General features: G+C 37.9%; 1 protein-coding gene across 1 annotated transcript in view; it reads right to left on the minus strand.

Moving 5' to 3' along the window:
- Positions 1 to 14,377, minus strand: part of Hmcn1 (hemicentin 1) — a 418,463-nt gene that overhangs the window by 151,170 nt on the left and 252,916 nt on the right. The window contains exons 30-35 of the mRNA XM_021197369.1: positions 13,613 to 13,767; positions 7,351 to 7,629; positions 6,566 to 6,847; positions 5,805 to 5,913; positions 4,797 to 4,966; positions 3,328 to 3,482 (exon numbers count right to left, since the gene is read on the minus strand). Coding sequence (XP_021053028.1) covers positions 3,328 to 3,482; positions 4,797 to 4,966; positions 5,805 to 5,913; positions 6,566 to 6,847; positions 7,351 to 7,629; positions 13,613 to 13,767 — 1,150 coding nt within the window. The remainder of the gene's footprint in view (positions 1 to 3,327; positions 3,483 to 4,796; positions 4,967 to 5,804; positions 5,914 to 6,565; positions 6,848 to 7,350; positions 7,630 to 13,612; positions 13,768 to 14,377) is intronic.

Raw genomic sequence — 14,377 nt, forward strand, 5'->3', positions numbered from 1 at the left:
GGGAACAGAAAGGAGAGCAGCATTTTGTGTTTAGATTTAAAAAACTTTCACTGAAATAGAAAAGTTCATTTAAACATGTAATGTTTACTTGTATTGTCATATCTTAGTTAACTCAGTATATGAGAACTAGAGCACGTCATTATAAATAAGAAAATAGGCTAATTTGCTTTAAACACTTATTCTTCTTTATTTGAAGACACAAAATAAAATAACTTAAGGCTGGCCTGCTGGTATAATCATAAAACCCCATTGAATAAGAGACCGGACTGTAAAGCATGCGATGAAAATTTAAACTCTCTGAAAAAAAAAAAAAAAACAACATGACCACATTTATGTAACACTTCATAAATGGTTTTAAGGCAACAGTCCCTTTTGATGAAATTGTTACAGGGGCCAGAAAAACTGTAAAAGTTATAAAATATGAATAATAGGAATGCCGATAAATTTTTTCTTTCTCCATATCCCTCCCTTAAATCCATTGCAACCAGGCCTCTGCCACTTTAAAGCTGGTGAATCAGAGGTCATTATTTTAAAACTGACTGTTCCATAGTCACCAATAACATCTAATTGCATTGCCCAGTAGTCTCTGCAGTTAAATACATAGTCTCTATTACCACAGCACTGGGTGCCCTGACTTCTTGCTGGTCTGTACTCACTGGGCATTAAAAATAGAGTATTCCTCTATTCTCACTTTCAGGTTCTTGTAGGTCATTACTTTATAGAAACGCTTCCACTTTCTGCTGCACTAACATGAATAGTAACTCTCTAGAGTTTCCATCCAACCCCATTATTTTGGTTAAAAACAAAAACAAAAACAAAAACAAAAACGAAGCACACATCTGAATTTACACTCTTAGTCTCTGCTGGTCTCCTGAGCTCTACGCTCATAGTCTTAGCACAGGTTAACATGCGAACTGTCCAGAACGAAGTTCATAAATTATTCCTCATATTCCTAAAACTGACTTGTCATTGGATTTTCCCAGTCTTGCTTAATGGCGCCCACAATTTTTCCAGTCATCTGGGTTTTGGCGCCCACATTGACTTCTATTAATTATACCACAGCCGTGTGTCTCAGGTCTCCTGTTTTCCACGTCCACCACCACTGTGGGATTATGATGGTTTCTTAACTGATGCTCCAGTGTCTCCAACCTCCCCAGTTGTTAATCTATCTTACACACTGTTGCCAGAATAATTTATTTAAGATGGAAATTTGATCCCTTCCCTAGTCTGCTTTCAAACCTCATTCATGGCTCCCCACTTTGCCCAAGAGGAAATCTGAACTCAGCACAGCCCTTCGGGCTCACCACATTCCAACCCCAAATGATCTCTCCATGGTCCCAAGTGAATTCCCAGCTAACCTATTTTCCAGTCAAGCTGTACAGTCACACTAAGCAGTGCCTTTATACATATGTTTTTCACCCCTATAATTTTGCACCTGGTTTTTAAAGTCACAACTTTTTTTTGACACTTTCATTGGCTTGATCTCTCATCTTTCCTTTGAATTCTTCATGCTTTGGTTACTCATTTGTGCCCAAAGTTTGAAATATAAACAGTGTGCCAATACTAGCCATATCATTCGGTTGCTCTCCACAACCACTGACAATGACCCACTACCATGCCCACTATTTCCACCAGTGTATCTCAAACTGTTGTGAACTCCAGAAATCTGAAATTAAAATTACAATACTTTCCCTAACGCTCTTCTGGAATGTCCCATCTCCCTGGTGGTCAGTGTCAGCCCTGTAATTTTGTAGTTTAGAGTCTCAGGAGTTTTCCTTACACACCCCCTGCATCTCTCATCTTTCATAAACTATTTGTCATCAATCTTCAATGAATCGACTATTGTATCACATTATCCTCTTCTCTGTAACAAGTATACAGTATCAAATTTCTACTTCTGTCTCCTAGAGAAATGCAAGTTGGTTCTAACAGACTTTGCATATCAACTCTGAGCCCACCAACTTAATTTTTCAGGAAGGGTGCAAGTTGATTTCAGTCATGAAGTATATATAGCAGTGATTTCACCAAGAATGGCCCATACAAATGATGACATGGACATTCAAGTCCAGGTGTACCCTAGGCTATGCCATCTAGGGTTGTGGAGGTATACTTTGATGTTTATTCAGCGATGAAAGTGCTGAATTGTCTTTATTTCTGTATATCCTCCTTGTTGAATAGTGTGTGACTTTACTTACAGTGTAAGCCTGCTCACATCACTTCTCAGTTCAAACTCTCTGAGCCTCCAATGGCCTTTGCAAAAACAAGGAGGTTAGTATAGTGTGAGTGGTTCTTACACTCGCCTCTGCTGTATGTCAGTGCCTGTCTCTTCCTTTCCTCTCCTCCTCAGACCACTGTCTGCATTCAGATCCTGAAGAGGGAGCACTCTCTCCTTAAAGTGTTTGTCTATACTCACACTCTTAGCTGCGTTTTTCTTTCCCACTTGATCCCCAGAATTCTGCTCAAAGGCTTTCTCACCAGATTGTCTGGACCTCTCTGTATTCCCTCTTTAATATAGTCATTAAATTTTAAACTGTTTGTATGATGAGCTCATGAATGAATCTCTCCCCCACCTCACTTCTCTCTCTCTCTCTCTCTCTCTCTCTCTCTCTCTCTCTCTCTCTCTCTCTCTCTCTCTCTCTCTCTCTCCTTTTTCTATATGTATCCAAGATAAACAATCATTTACCTAGACTATATCTGAAGTCTGTGTGCTGAGTTTTCTTTCATACAGAGGTGTAACTTTAATTCTACTAGATATGGAGCCGACTTAATAAGCAAACAGATATCTGTATCATGTCTATTAGAGAAAGAACTCAAGACAGGGATTCATTAGCTTTTGTAGGGCAGGGTCAAACTTGCTCAGTAGCCACAGTAGGCTAGAACATCAATCCTCCTGCTTTAGGCTCCTGAATAGCTGAGTATACTACACCCAGTTTAGCTGTTTCTGATATTTAAGTACATCAGTTAGTTAATATGGTTAGAAATCTGTCATCTGCTCAACTGTTTACCAAGTTTCTAATCTTTAAATATTCACTAAGACATAATTAAATGCCAAGAGGGCACAGTCAGCGTTTTAGACAGAAATAATTTTTATTCATTTGATGAATTCAATTTTGGAAGGCATAAATCAGAACCATCACATCAATTTCTACACTAAAAATCTCTATCAGCCGGGTTATTTAATTCTATTAAGAAATGAAAGGAAACATATTTTAACCAAATTTCTGCCAACTGTGCCCTCTAGGAAAATCTGTAACTAAAGAAGAATGAGATGACGAATTAGCAAGACCTATGCAGCTGCCTGAACCTGGCTCAGTATCTTATACTCACTCTGAGGTTTCCATGGGCAGTGTTCACAGGCTGGTCATCTTTTAGCCATGTGATGGATGGGTTTGGAATGCCGTTGGCTATGCACTGCAAGGTGACTGGCTTGTATCTCACCACAGTCTTTTCAGGAAGGTCTGAGGACTTGATTGTTGGAGGAACTAGATGAAAACAAGGGTGGGAGAGAATGAAAATCACAACCAATGATGTTACAGAACCCAAAGGATAGGTGAGGTGCCTACACTTATGTGGGTGGCACAAAATAACTCTGGGTTAGATAAAGAAAACTGTAGGCATGATGTTGGGATATATGTGATGGATGAGTCTGGAAGGAGGTAGAGGAAGAAATAGATGTGTGTGATCAAGTTATATCATATGTTTGTATACAATTCTCAAAGAATTAGTAAAACATTTAAAATATGTAAAGGGACCTGAAACTTTAAAATTTTAAAAGTAATAATATAAAATTATTGCTAAATAATTTTATAAATAAATAACTCAAATATTCATTTAAATACTTAAAATATTAACTTATTTCAGAAATGAGACAACTTCACCTTACATTTAAATTATAATATTTGGCCATTTTAGATAACACTCATTCTTAATTCTGAGTCTTAATTATTCAAATAACCAAAATGCCCCTATGGTTGCTGAGCCCTCACATGTACGTTTGGCTCATATCTATTGGCTTCGTTTCTCAACTGATAATTAACATCCATTTCTCTGAAGTACCCTCATTACTTCACATTTGTCTAGGAACACTGACTGAATCTGGGTCATCAAGTGATTTAAACTGGGTTTGCTGGTTAGTTCTCTTTCCAGAATCTGGAATTGAGACTGGGGACTAGATTTGTTTGTGTTTAATTCTGGGACATGGAAAAACAAAATGTAAAAGAGAGTCTGCAGAGACAGAAGAATCTAGTTGACATTCACATTCCTCTCCTGTGCATTCCAAATGGCTCTTCAGTTTCTGGTTCCTGTCCCTTCCTTCTCAAGTTCTGCTGGCAAGAGGGACACATAATGCCCTGGCAGAGGTTTGTTCTTGTCATTAGATTCATGATCATAACCCAAATGGGCCAGTTCTGTGAATGTACTTATGTTCTTGGATCCTGCAACTGTACCTAAGCCTTGCTTCTGGAAAACACTGTTTATAATCATTCCTGCTTGGGTCAAACCTTTAAAGCTTGACATAATCCCATTTACGGAGAAGAGACTGCCTTCCTCTTCTCTCACATTCTATCTCCCTCTCCACCCTTTGACACCACATTCAATATACTTGCTAACACTTAACTTTTGTCTAACCAAATTCACATGATACTTTGGTTGAATCTCTGCACCAGGAAGAGAATCTGCCATATTTAATGACAGTTGTCCTTTTCGCATTACTTTACACAACTCAAGACTTCTCCAGATGACTCTAGTCCCCTCTGAATTAGATGATGAATAGAGCACCCATCTCTTCTTTAGCGTACCATGAACGGTCACTTCAAACTCCTTCCTGTGGTCCCCTGCAATGTTTGTTGCCACACACTGGTAAAGGCCTGTGTCTGACACTTGAGCCTGAGCAATAACGAGTTTGCGTCCATTTAGTAAGATTTTGAATCCGTCTCTCTCATCAATCAACTGACCACCTTTTAGCCACCTATGGAAAAAGGCAAAAAGTAATTTAAATGCATATTGCATATAAACATTTTCCTAGAAGTTGTGTGCATGCTATATTTACTATCTGCTATTCATTCATCTAATCTCCTAATTGAATGCTATAAAATAAAAATGGAGAAAAGAAATCAAAAGGCAATGGTCTCTCAGAGAGACTGGCAGAGAGTTGGAACATAAGAAACCTATAATGAGTTCATTTCCCTCCACTCAGGTTAGGTTGCAGAAAGGAACATATGATACTATTCACTGTAATATTTAAATAATATTAACCAATGAGATGCAAATGAGCTTCCAATGTTTGTAAATCAAATACTGAAATCATAGAGTTTTATTCTTTGGGTGGTTATCACATTATAATTGATGAACCGCAGTCATCCAAATATTCTTTTGCATGCTTCATACCACCTTGGAATAGTAAATTGTATGCTTTGAGAACATAAAAAGGAGATAGACAGTCAGGGAAAGAATCTCAGCATGCTGTGAACTCTTCCATTTCTCACAGGTTTCTATTAATGTTTTTGTATTTTTGTAGTCTGTTACACATGTCCGTGCCTCAGGGCGGTCAGATGTTCCTAGTGCTTAATACTCTATGTCTTCTGACTAAAAATAGAATTTCTGAGATAATATATAGAACTTTAACTGTGCTCATATGTCCTTTTTGAGTACCAAGAACCAGTTGCCTTATATAGAGACTACATCTTCTCAAAGAGGAAGACGATTTTGAAACTGACACTTCTCAATGTCAAAAATCTTTCCAGACAACTCCAAACACTTACATTAAAAAGTGAGAGAGGTATTAGAAGACATACCAAAATGCTTACATGATAGTTGGTGGTGGAGAGCCTGAGACCTGACAGTCTAGCTCTAGTAAGTTATTTGCCAACACAATGAAATAAGATGTTTCCTCTCCTCCTTCCACAGCCGGTGGCACTAGAAAGAAAGACAGACCAAAACAAAAAGACAGACTGTAGCTGGCAAAGTAATGTATAGAGGAAGGAGTACACCCTGACATCAAACAACTCGAAGTAGTGGCTTAGAAAGTTGATAAAGTTAGATAAGTTCACAGGAGTTTAATACTCAAGGAGTTTGAAGATATATGCCTTTTACAATAAGCACTTGCCAGGATGAATGTACGTCTGTCACTGGGGAATTTTCTCTGTCACACACTATGGTGCCATAGACGCTATGCTAATGTAAAGTTTATCCTTGTTTTATAGTGTTGATTTTCATAATAACATCCACTTAAGAACCTTCAGCTTCAATTATAGACTCTCAAGATTGCAAGGTAACCCCGCTCCAGAAACTCTTTTCTGCAGTCGGACACGGTGGATATGACAAAAGAGTACCTTGTCACTCACTGCAACCCGTGGTGGGCAGAGTTTACAGAGTGCCCTGGCAAAAGCAAAGCGCAGTCATCAGAATCAGGGACGAGCTGCACGGGTCTCAGATCAGGGGACTCTACTGAGAACCCTGCCACTTGAACGGCCTTGAAAGGTCCACTACACCTGAACTCAGATTGCAGTCTTAGGACATGATCCAGCACTGTGAGTCTGAGGGTCCAGGCCCTGGCATCCTTACTTACCCAAGACATCAACTTCATACTTGATTTCCCGTTCTCCTGCCACACTGGTAGCTACACATATGTACTGTCCCCGATCAACTTCTAGGGCGTTCAAGATTTCGAGTTTCTTCCCACCGGCTTCTATGCGGATGTTGTCGCCGGCTTTCACAGGCACGCCATCTTTTAACCAAGTAAGAATGGGAGGAGGGTTGCCAGCAGCTTTGCACTCCAGGATCAATGACTGACCAGTAACGACCTGCTTATTTGAAGGAGTGGTCAAGTCACCTTCGATTATTGGAGGAACTGAGAGGGAAAAATAGTAATATTTCAGGTAGTTCTTCTCCCAGTCATAAAAGAACAGTAAGTAAAAAGGAAACTTTTTCTCATACACTTTGACCACAGGAACTTCCTACGTGCCTGTTTCCCTCTAAGCTGGTAAGGGAAGAATTTCTTAGTTCAGCAGATCTACAACTCTTCTATTTATTCTGGAATGCTACGGACCATTGGGCTAACAAAAGACAAAGCGCAGAGTGTAATCTTACTCCTAACAACCACTTTGCCTTATTGCTAAAAAACAAATGGTTAAGATGCTACAAGTTTCAAATGAAAGGGTTGGTGGTTAAAGGAATAAACTACATTTTGCTAACCTTAGCTTCTGTAAATATTTTTCTGTATTATAACAAAAATTTCCAATTCTTATCTCTTTACAGTGAAAAAAAAAAATCTCCCACCAAGGCTTCATTAGTGAAGCAGTCAGACAGCAAGATCTTAGAAAACACTCTCTTAAGATATCTATATATCCTTACCATAGATGTCAACACGGAATGATTTCTCGGCCGTTCCAGCAACGTTGGATGCATGACACGTATATGTTGCTGAGTCAGAGACCTGTGCTCTCTGAATGTGGAGAAGTTGTCCTTTGTCAATATAAAGTGCCTGTGAGCTGGATGTGACTACCTGGCCGTCCTTATACCAAGTAATGGCAGGCACTGGGAGGCCCCGCGTCTCACATTCCAGTTTAACTACGCTGTTGAGCAATGCTGATATTTCGCTGGTAACATTGCCTCCTTTAATACTAGGTGGAACTAAAAAAGATTAAAACACAAATGCAAGTTTAGCATCTGAATCATGATAGTAAATGCTATGGTTGCCTACATTTTTAGTTTAATGAAAATGTATATTAATGACAGGATATCTGTAGTCGTCTACACTTGATTACTTAGATCTCTAAGTCCAAACTATCTGTGCCACTTTCCTTTCTGACTCCAGATTTCAGAACAACAGCAAAGTTACAGACGTCTCAATCACTCATGAGGTAGATCATATTAGAGTAGCCAAGCAAATTAGGGACAATAAACAAAGCAACACAAACCAAAGTCTTATTTAAAGTTCAAAAACATACCAAAGGAGTAAAGACAAAAACAAACAAACAAACAAACCTGACACTATTACTGATGCTTTGTTGTGCTTGCAAGCAGGAGCCGAGCACGGCTGTCCTCTGAGAGGATTTACCAGCAGTTGACTGAGCCAGATGCAGACACTTACAGCCAAGCATTGGACTGAGATCAGTGACCCCCGTGGAACAGTTATGGGAAGGATTGAAGGAACTGAGGGGATGGTAACCCTACAGGAAGAGCGATGTTATCAACTAACATGGACCTCTCAGAGCTCCCAAAGACTAAGCCACCAACCAAAGAGTATACATGGTCTGGTACATGGCCCCTGGCATATATGTAGCAGAGGACCACTTTATCTGGCCTCAGTGGGAGAGGATGAGCCCAATCATGTAGACATTTGATGTCTCTAGGAAAGGGGATGCTGGGGTGGGGGGAGGGGAAATAATTGGGTGTGGAGGGGGTGAGGGAGTACCCTTTCAGAGGCAAAGGGGAGAGGGGATGGGGGTCAAGAACTCTGGGAGGAGGGGCTGGGAAGGGGGGAAACATTTGGAATGTAAATAAAATAATTTAATGAATTTAATAAATATAAAAAACATTTAATAAAATATTTTTAAAAATAGATAAATTCTCAGAAAAAAATTATGAGAGCTGAAGAGATATACCCAGAGAAAGTCAGCTGATGATTGTTGGGTCTCCAGTGAGAATGACAGAGGACATGATGACTCTTGGGGCATTATGAATAGTCAGTTTCAAAGGGCTACTTATTTTGTTGACTAGCCTTGCCTTTGACACAATGACAGATATTACCATTACTAAGCTGTCCTGGCTTATCTGGGGAGTCAGTGCAGTTTGGCCAAGTGAAGGATTAATCACTAAAAACAATCTGTGTAGAACAAATATTGACAACAAAAAACCTCCTCAGGAATTCCAAGCAACACTCTCTGAACTGGAATTTGCTAAGATTTGTCACAACTGATGATGGTTAAGAAAATAAAATAAAATGGAAGCAAGAAAAGAATTAGTGAAGTGTCCAGAGCTTGGATGTGTGGAGTTTAAACATCTGTGCACCGTGACTGTATCACTTCTCTGCAAGTCCTTCATGCAGAATGGCTGTGTGTTAATGAGTCCCTGGTGTCAATGGTGTGCTTTATTTGTTGTTACTGACATGGACACCAGTAATCCTGTGACCCTCCCAAGAAGCAGAACTGAATATCCAGGCATACGGCAGCTGCCTGCCTTGGCATTGGTGATGTTTCATTTGTTAAGTTCAGAGAAGAGACTACATTTTCTTTTCTTTTTTTTCCTCTATGAGAAGAGGTATGTTAAATACAGTTACCAAGTATTAAAAAGCTTTGGAAATTCTTTTTTTGTTTTAAATAGCGTTTTTCATTAATTTCAATTTAAAATTAAAATGCAAGACACTAAATATGCAATCTTAGTATTGCAGTGGTTATTTAATTCTTTCAAACTCAAGGAGTGTAAGGCTACTTAACACATTTCTCAGGCTGTCAAAAGTTTACATCAGAACCGAGATCTTTATTCTCCCACATTTTTATTTTATCTTCAGAAATCAAACTACTCTTCTACCAATGTTTGATATAGATGCATGAGTCCATATCCCAGACATCCCTATTTATTCTTGACACAGAATCTTCCATATAGTTTTTAACTAGAATTGATTAATTGTACATTTGTAATGGAATGCTAAAAAGCAAAGAGTACAATTAAATGTTCTAAATTCTTTCTTGGAAATGAATGTATTCAATCTAAGTCATATTAAGAAAGTAACATTAGTATTGAGCAGAACCTATCTATTGTACGAGAATCATAGCTTCAAAGGTGCATCAGATAAAATCTCATTACCAGTCATTCAATAATATATCAACATTTGCCATCAATTTGGAAGACAGAAAAAAAAAAAAAACAGCCCTCTTGAATAATTTTGTGTCCATCTCCCAAGCGCTATACTGAGATTTTGTCTGCCTTGAACTTCTGAAGGTCTGTGTATGTTGTTAAAACTCTGTGAGTTCATATGTACAACTGCTCTATTCTACATATAAAACACTGTCTCTGGAAGGTATTCACCACCTCTGGCATTTACAATCCTCCCCCTCTCTGCATGGAAGGTTTCTGAGTCTTGTGTGGAAGAGTATGATATATCCATCTCATTTAGTCCTGAGCAATCCACAGTCTGTACTCTCCATATGCTAACCTACTGACGGTCTCTGTATTCATTGTCATCTATTGTAAGTAGGAGTTAATCTAAAGATGGTTAAGAGATCTATAGATACAGCATGTTTTAATACCACATCAATTTAGCAGAATAATAATAGGTATGTTTTTTTTTTTTTTTTGGTTCCATCTCATGGAAGCCTCAGATCCAAACAGAAACAGAAAGTGGTTGGTTGCTCCCATGTTTGCACCACTTCACCCAGTGAGCATAGCTTGTCAGGCTAGTTGTTAATGTAGCTGGCAGGGCTCACAACTAGTGACATTGGTATTTCCTTTCTGCCCCTCTAGAATCATGCATTGCACCTTCCAGCATCATAGCCAATAGGGATGTGGCTTCCAAGTTAGTACCAGATTGATTCCACCATGTTCTATGAATCAAATATGAAGTGTCTTCAGAAATAGGGCCTTATCATCAAATTTTGAAGAGTAAGCAAGATCGTCAGCAATAGCCTGTAAGGTTGGAGGTTCTGTGGCAAACCACTGGCCAGCAACTCACAAAGAAGTAACCCATCTTGAAAATGGGATTTTTATTTGCTAGTGTGTAGTATTTAGTTGGATGTTGTCTCTTCATTATAGGGTAACTTCATTTAAACCCTCAATATACATCTCTATTCATATTTTAGCAAGCTACTGTAGTAGTGCATTTCCATACAGATTTTTCAAATTACTATGTCCCCACCCTTTTTGATTATTTAGATACAATGTTCACACTCAGTTCTATTGTTACTCATCCTCATGTGAAGATATGAGCATGTCAGTAAGGAAAACAAATAAGTCAATTTTAGGCTGAAAAATTCTCTCAATTTAATATCTACATACACAATATTCTCAGTTGCCTAAGTATAGTATTTGTGGGTATTTTTTTTTTTATTCGTGATATTTACATTTTCACAAATGAAGTAACCTTAAGGCTACCCATTTGAAGGCACAGGGCAGCTTGCTAGAAAAGAAAGGATACTGTTTCCTGAATTACAGTACTCAGAACTTCTCAATACCGCATTGGCTTTCAATTAGACAATCCCAGAAGCTCTCTCTTGTGGGTGCCTGAGGGCATCACACAGCTTGAACATGAGGATTCAAAGAATAAATCCAAGTCTCACAGAAACAGGAGTCTTATTGAAGCTCCACACTGTATTCATGATAGATGCTGGCAACAATACAGCACCTTGGGGGAGACACTGTCTGTTGTTTCAGTGGCTGGTTTGAGTAGGAAGGTAATGATGGCAATAACATTTTTGTTTAACTTGGCATCTATATAGCTAATCTTCCAGTGACGGTACACTTACAGAGGACATGTCTTTTCATGACAGATTTCCCCAACAGGCTTCCAGTTTTACACATAAATGATTTAAAAATCTGACTTAAATATAATTTCTTTGATGCAAAAGAGATACTAAAACTTGAAACAGACACCTAAAATTTAAAAGTCTGATTTTCAAATGCAGTTAGTTAAGTAAAAAATCAAGTTAGATTTGAGCTAGGTGTTGAGGCACACATCTACCATCTCAACCCTTAGTAATCAGAGGCATGAGTTTCAGGTAAAGGGAGGCTAAGAGTGAACCCCAGAAAGAAACAAAGAAACAAAAGGAAAAAGAAAAAAAAGAAAGGAAAGTGCTACAGTTAGAATGAATATATACATATATAAAGTTTTAAGGCAATGGTATTGCTAGACAATGATAACATATATTGACACCTACTGTAAGCCAAATAAAACTTGCCTAATACATCTAGCATTTTATTCTCATAGAAAAAATATTAGTAATTCCATTGAGAAAAGGGAAATTTAAAGAAGCGAGGAAATTCATATGAAGTCACAATACTAGTCAGTGGCAGAGTTGGGGTAAAAACACAAGTGTTTCTGTTTTTAACAACTACATTCTTATTAATTACTGAAACTGCTCTTCAATAAAAACATAACTTAAGTCATATATATAAATTTAAATTCTGTAGAGGCCACATTAAAAGTATAAAATGAAAACAGGTAAATACATTTTAACAATACATTTTACTTAGTCCAATATATCCCAAATACAAGTTTAGACTAAATCATAAAATTATTAACTAGATATCTTATACAAAGTTTTTGTACCATCAAAGATATTGAGTGAACATTTTATAGCATCTCGCAGGCTTCAGTAACTTCTCATTAGCCACAGATGACTGGATGCCATAGTTTAGTATCAGACCCTTCCCTCATTTGGACAGTATGTCTTTAGATCTGCTCTATATTAGGCAGCAAAGCAGAGACATGCAAAATAGAAGTCTCATTATGAAATTTAGAATCCTTAGAAATAAATATCTAAGAAGCAAAACCTTATAATTAAACAAATATCAGAAGGTGATATGAAGAAAATGAATTAGTACACCATGAAAGAGGGTAGGTGACCACTTTGGATTGAAAGGACCCTATAATGAGGCAGCAGTGAAGAATGTGACTCTTTCTGCGAGTGCTATGCATTCTATGGAAGGGTGATGGTAGTGGAGAGAGTGGGCGCATTCTAAGATCCACTAGCATAGAGTTCTGTTCTTTTCGACTGTATAAGTTTGTGTCTGTGGCATGCCATTTACTACTTAATGGTTCCATTCATAAAAATGATTTTGATAGTGAAAATGGAGCTTACATTATTTAGTTCTCTGAATGAGAATGGCCCTGCTAGGCTCACATATTTGAATACTAAATACTCACATATTTGGTCCCCACTTCAGGGAACTGTTTGAAAAGGATTAGGAGGTGTGGCCTTGTTAGAGGAGGTGTTTCACTGAGAGTGGAATTTGAAGGTCAAAAGCCCATGCTAGTCCCAGGTTGCTCTCTCTGCTCCAATGCCCTCACTGCCTGCTTACAGCCAAGCTCCATGCCATGATGGTTAAGGATTCTGACCCTCTGGAGCTGTAATCCTTAAATCAAATGTTTTCTTTTATAAGTTGCATGGATTGCAACATTTTGTCACGGCAATACAAATGTAACTAAGACACATTATTTAGGATAATCAATGAGAAAAATAGAACAATACATGGCATTAAAAATATTATCACATGGTCAGGATAAAAGCCAAGATGGGATGAAAATATAACAACTGAACTGTTGATGTAATAGTTGCTTCAGTCTGTTTTGTACATTTACACACACACACCTTTTAAAAGTATTTTTTAACACTTAAAGGACACAAGTATTTGATTTATGCTTAAATCAACTAATTAGGAAAAGGTTTACCATATTAAAATTACTAAATAATTTGAATAAATCCATAGCTAAGGATAAATTGCATTTTAAAACTGAATGTATTGTGAAAGTTTACAACATAAAGGTAGACTCCTTCTCTTTACTTCCTAAGTATTTATTATAGAGAAAAAAGGACAATAAACAGTAGAGTAAACATCAGTTTTCAATTTATAATGGAAGAGTTTGTAATGGTATCAGCATGAGAAAAGTCACACTCACCATAGACAGTGAGTTTTATATCCTTGGCTTGCTTCCCTGCTGCATTGGACACAGTACATTGGTAGCGTCCCTTGTCACTTCTCCGTGCATTTCTCAGATGTAAATTCTGTCCTCTGTCTGAGAGTTCAATGTTAGGATCTCCCAAAAATAAAGGCCTAGAAAAAATATTTTCATAGGTCCATTTTTAGTTTCCCATCCTTGGATCCTCCAAAAAGTCATAAACCAATGGTGTAGTACATTTGGAGATTTTTTTTCTTTTAAAGAATGAGCATTTCATAATATGTTAATTCAATTCATAAAACTTTGGCATTTTATTAATTATTAGTTAAAAGGGTAACATAAAACTTAAACAAATAAGCCTAGGTGTTAGTATTGAAAATTTATTCTTGATGTATTGTCACTAATAGGAGGCTTCTCTCTGACTTCTTGTCACAATCGGTTTTAGCTTTATCCATCTGCTTTCACTAAACAATTTTTAGTCCTAAATATATCCCTGAAGAAATCTAAGCTTTAATGTAAATAACACTGTGCTATTCTCCTGTGCCCTTTGGTGCTCTGTCTGGTAGCTGTGGGTTACTTGAAGCAGAATATTCCAGTCTTATTTATGTGTTATCTATCTATCTCCTAAGTTCTATCACTGGCCAGTTTTCGCTCATCTACCACTGCAGGATTGCAGAGAGTATCAGCAAATGTGCCACCTGCTGGACATGCATGTCCACTTAAGTCTTAAAGAATGGAGGTGTGACTCCAGGGCAGCAGCTGAAC

Source organism: Mus pahari, chromosome 5, assembly GCF_900095145.1.
Source record: "Mus pahari chromosome 5, PAHARI_EIJ_v1.1, whole genome shotgun sequence".
Classification (NCBI taxonomy): Eukaryota; Metazoa; Chordata; class Mammalia; order Rodentia; family Muridae; genus Mus; species Mus pahari.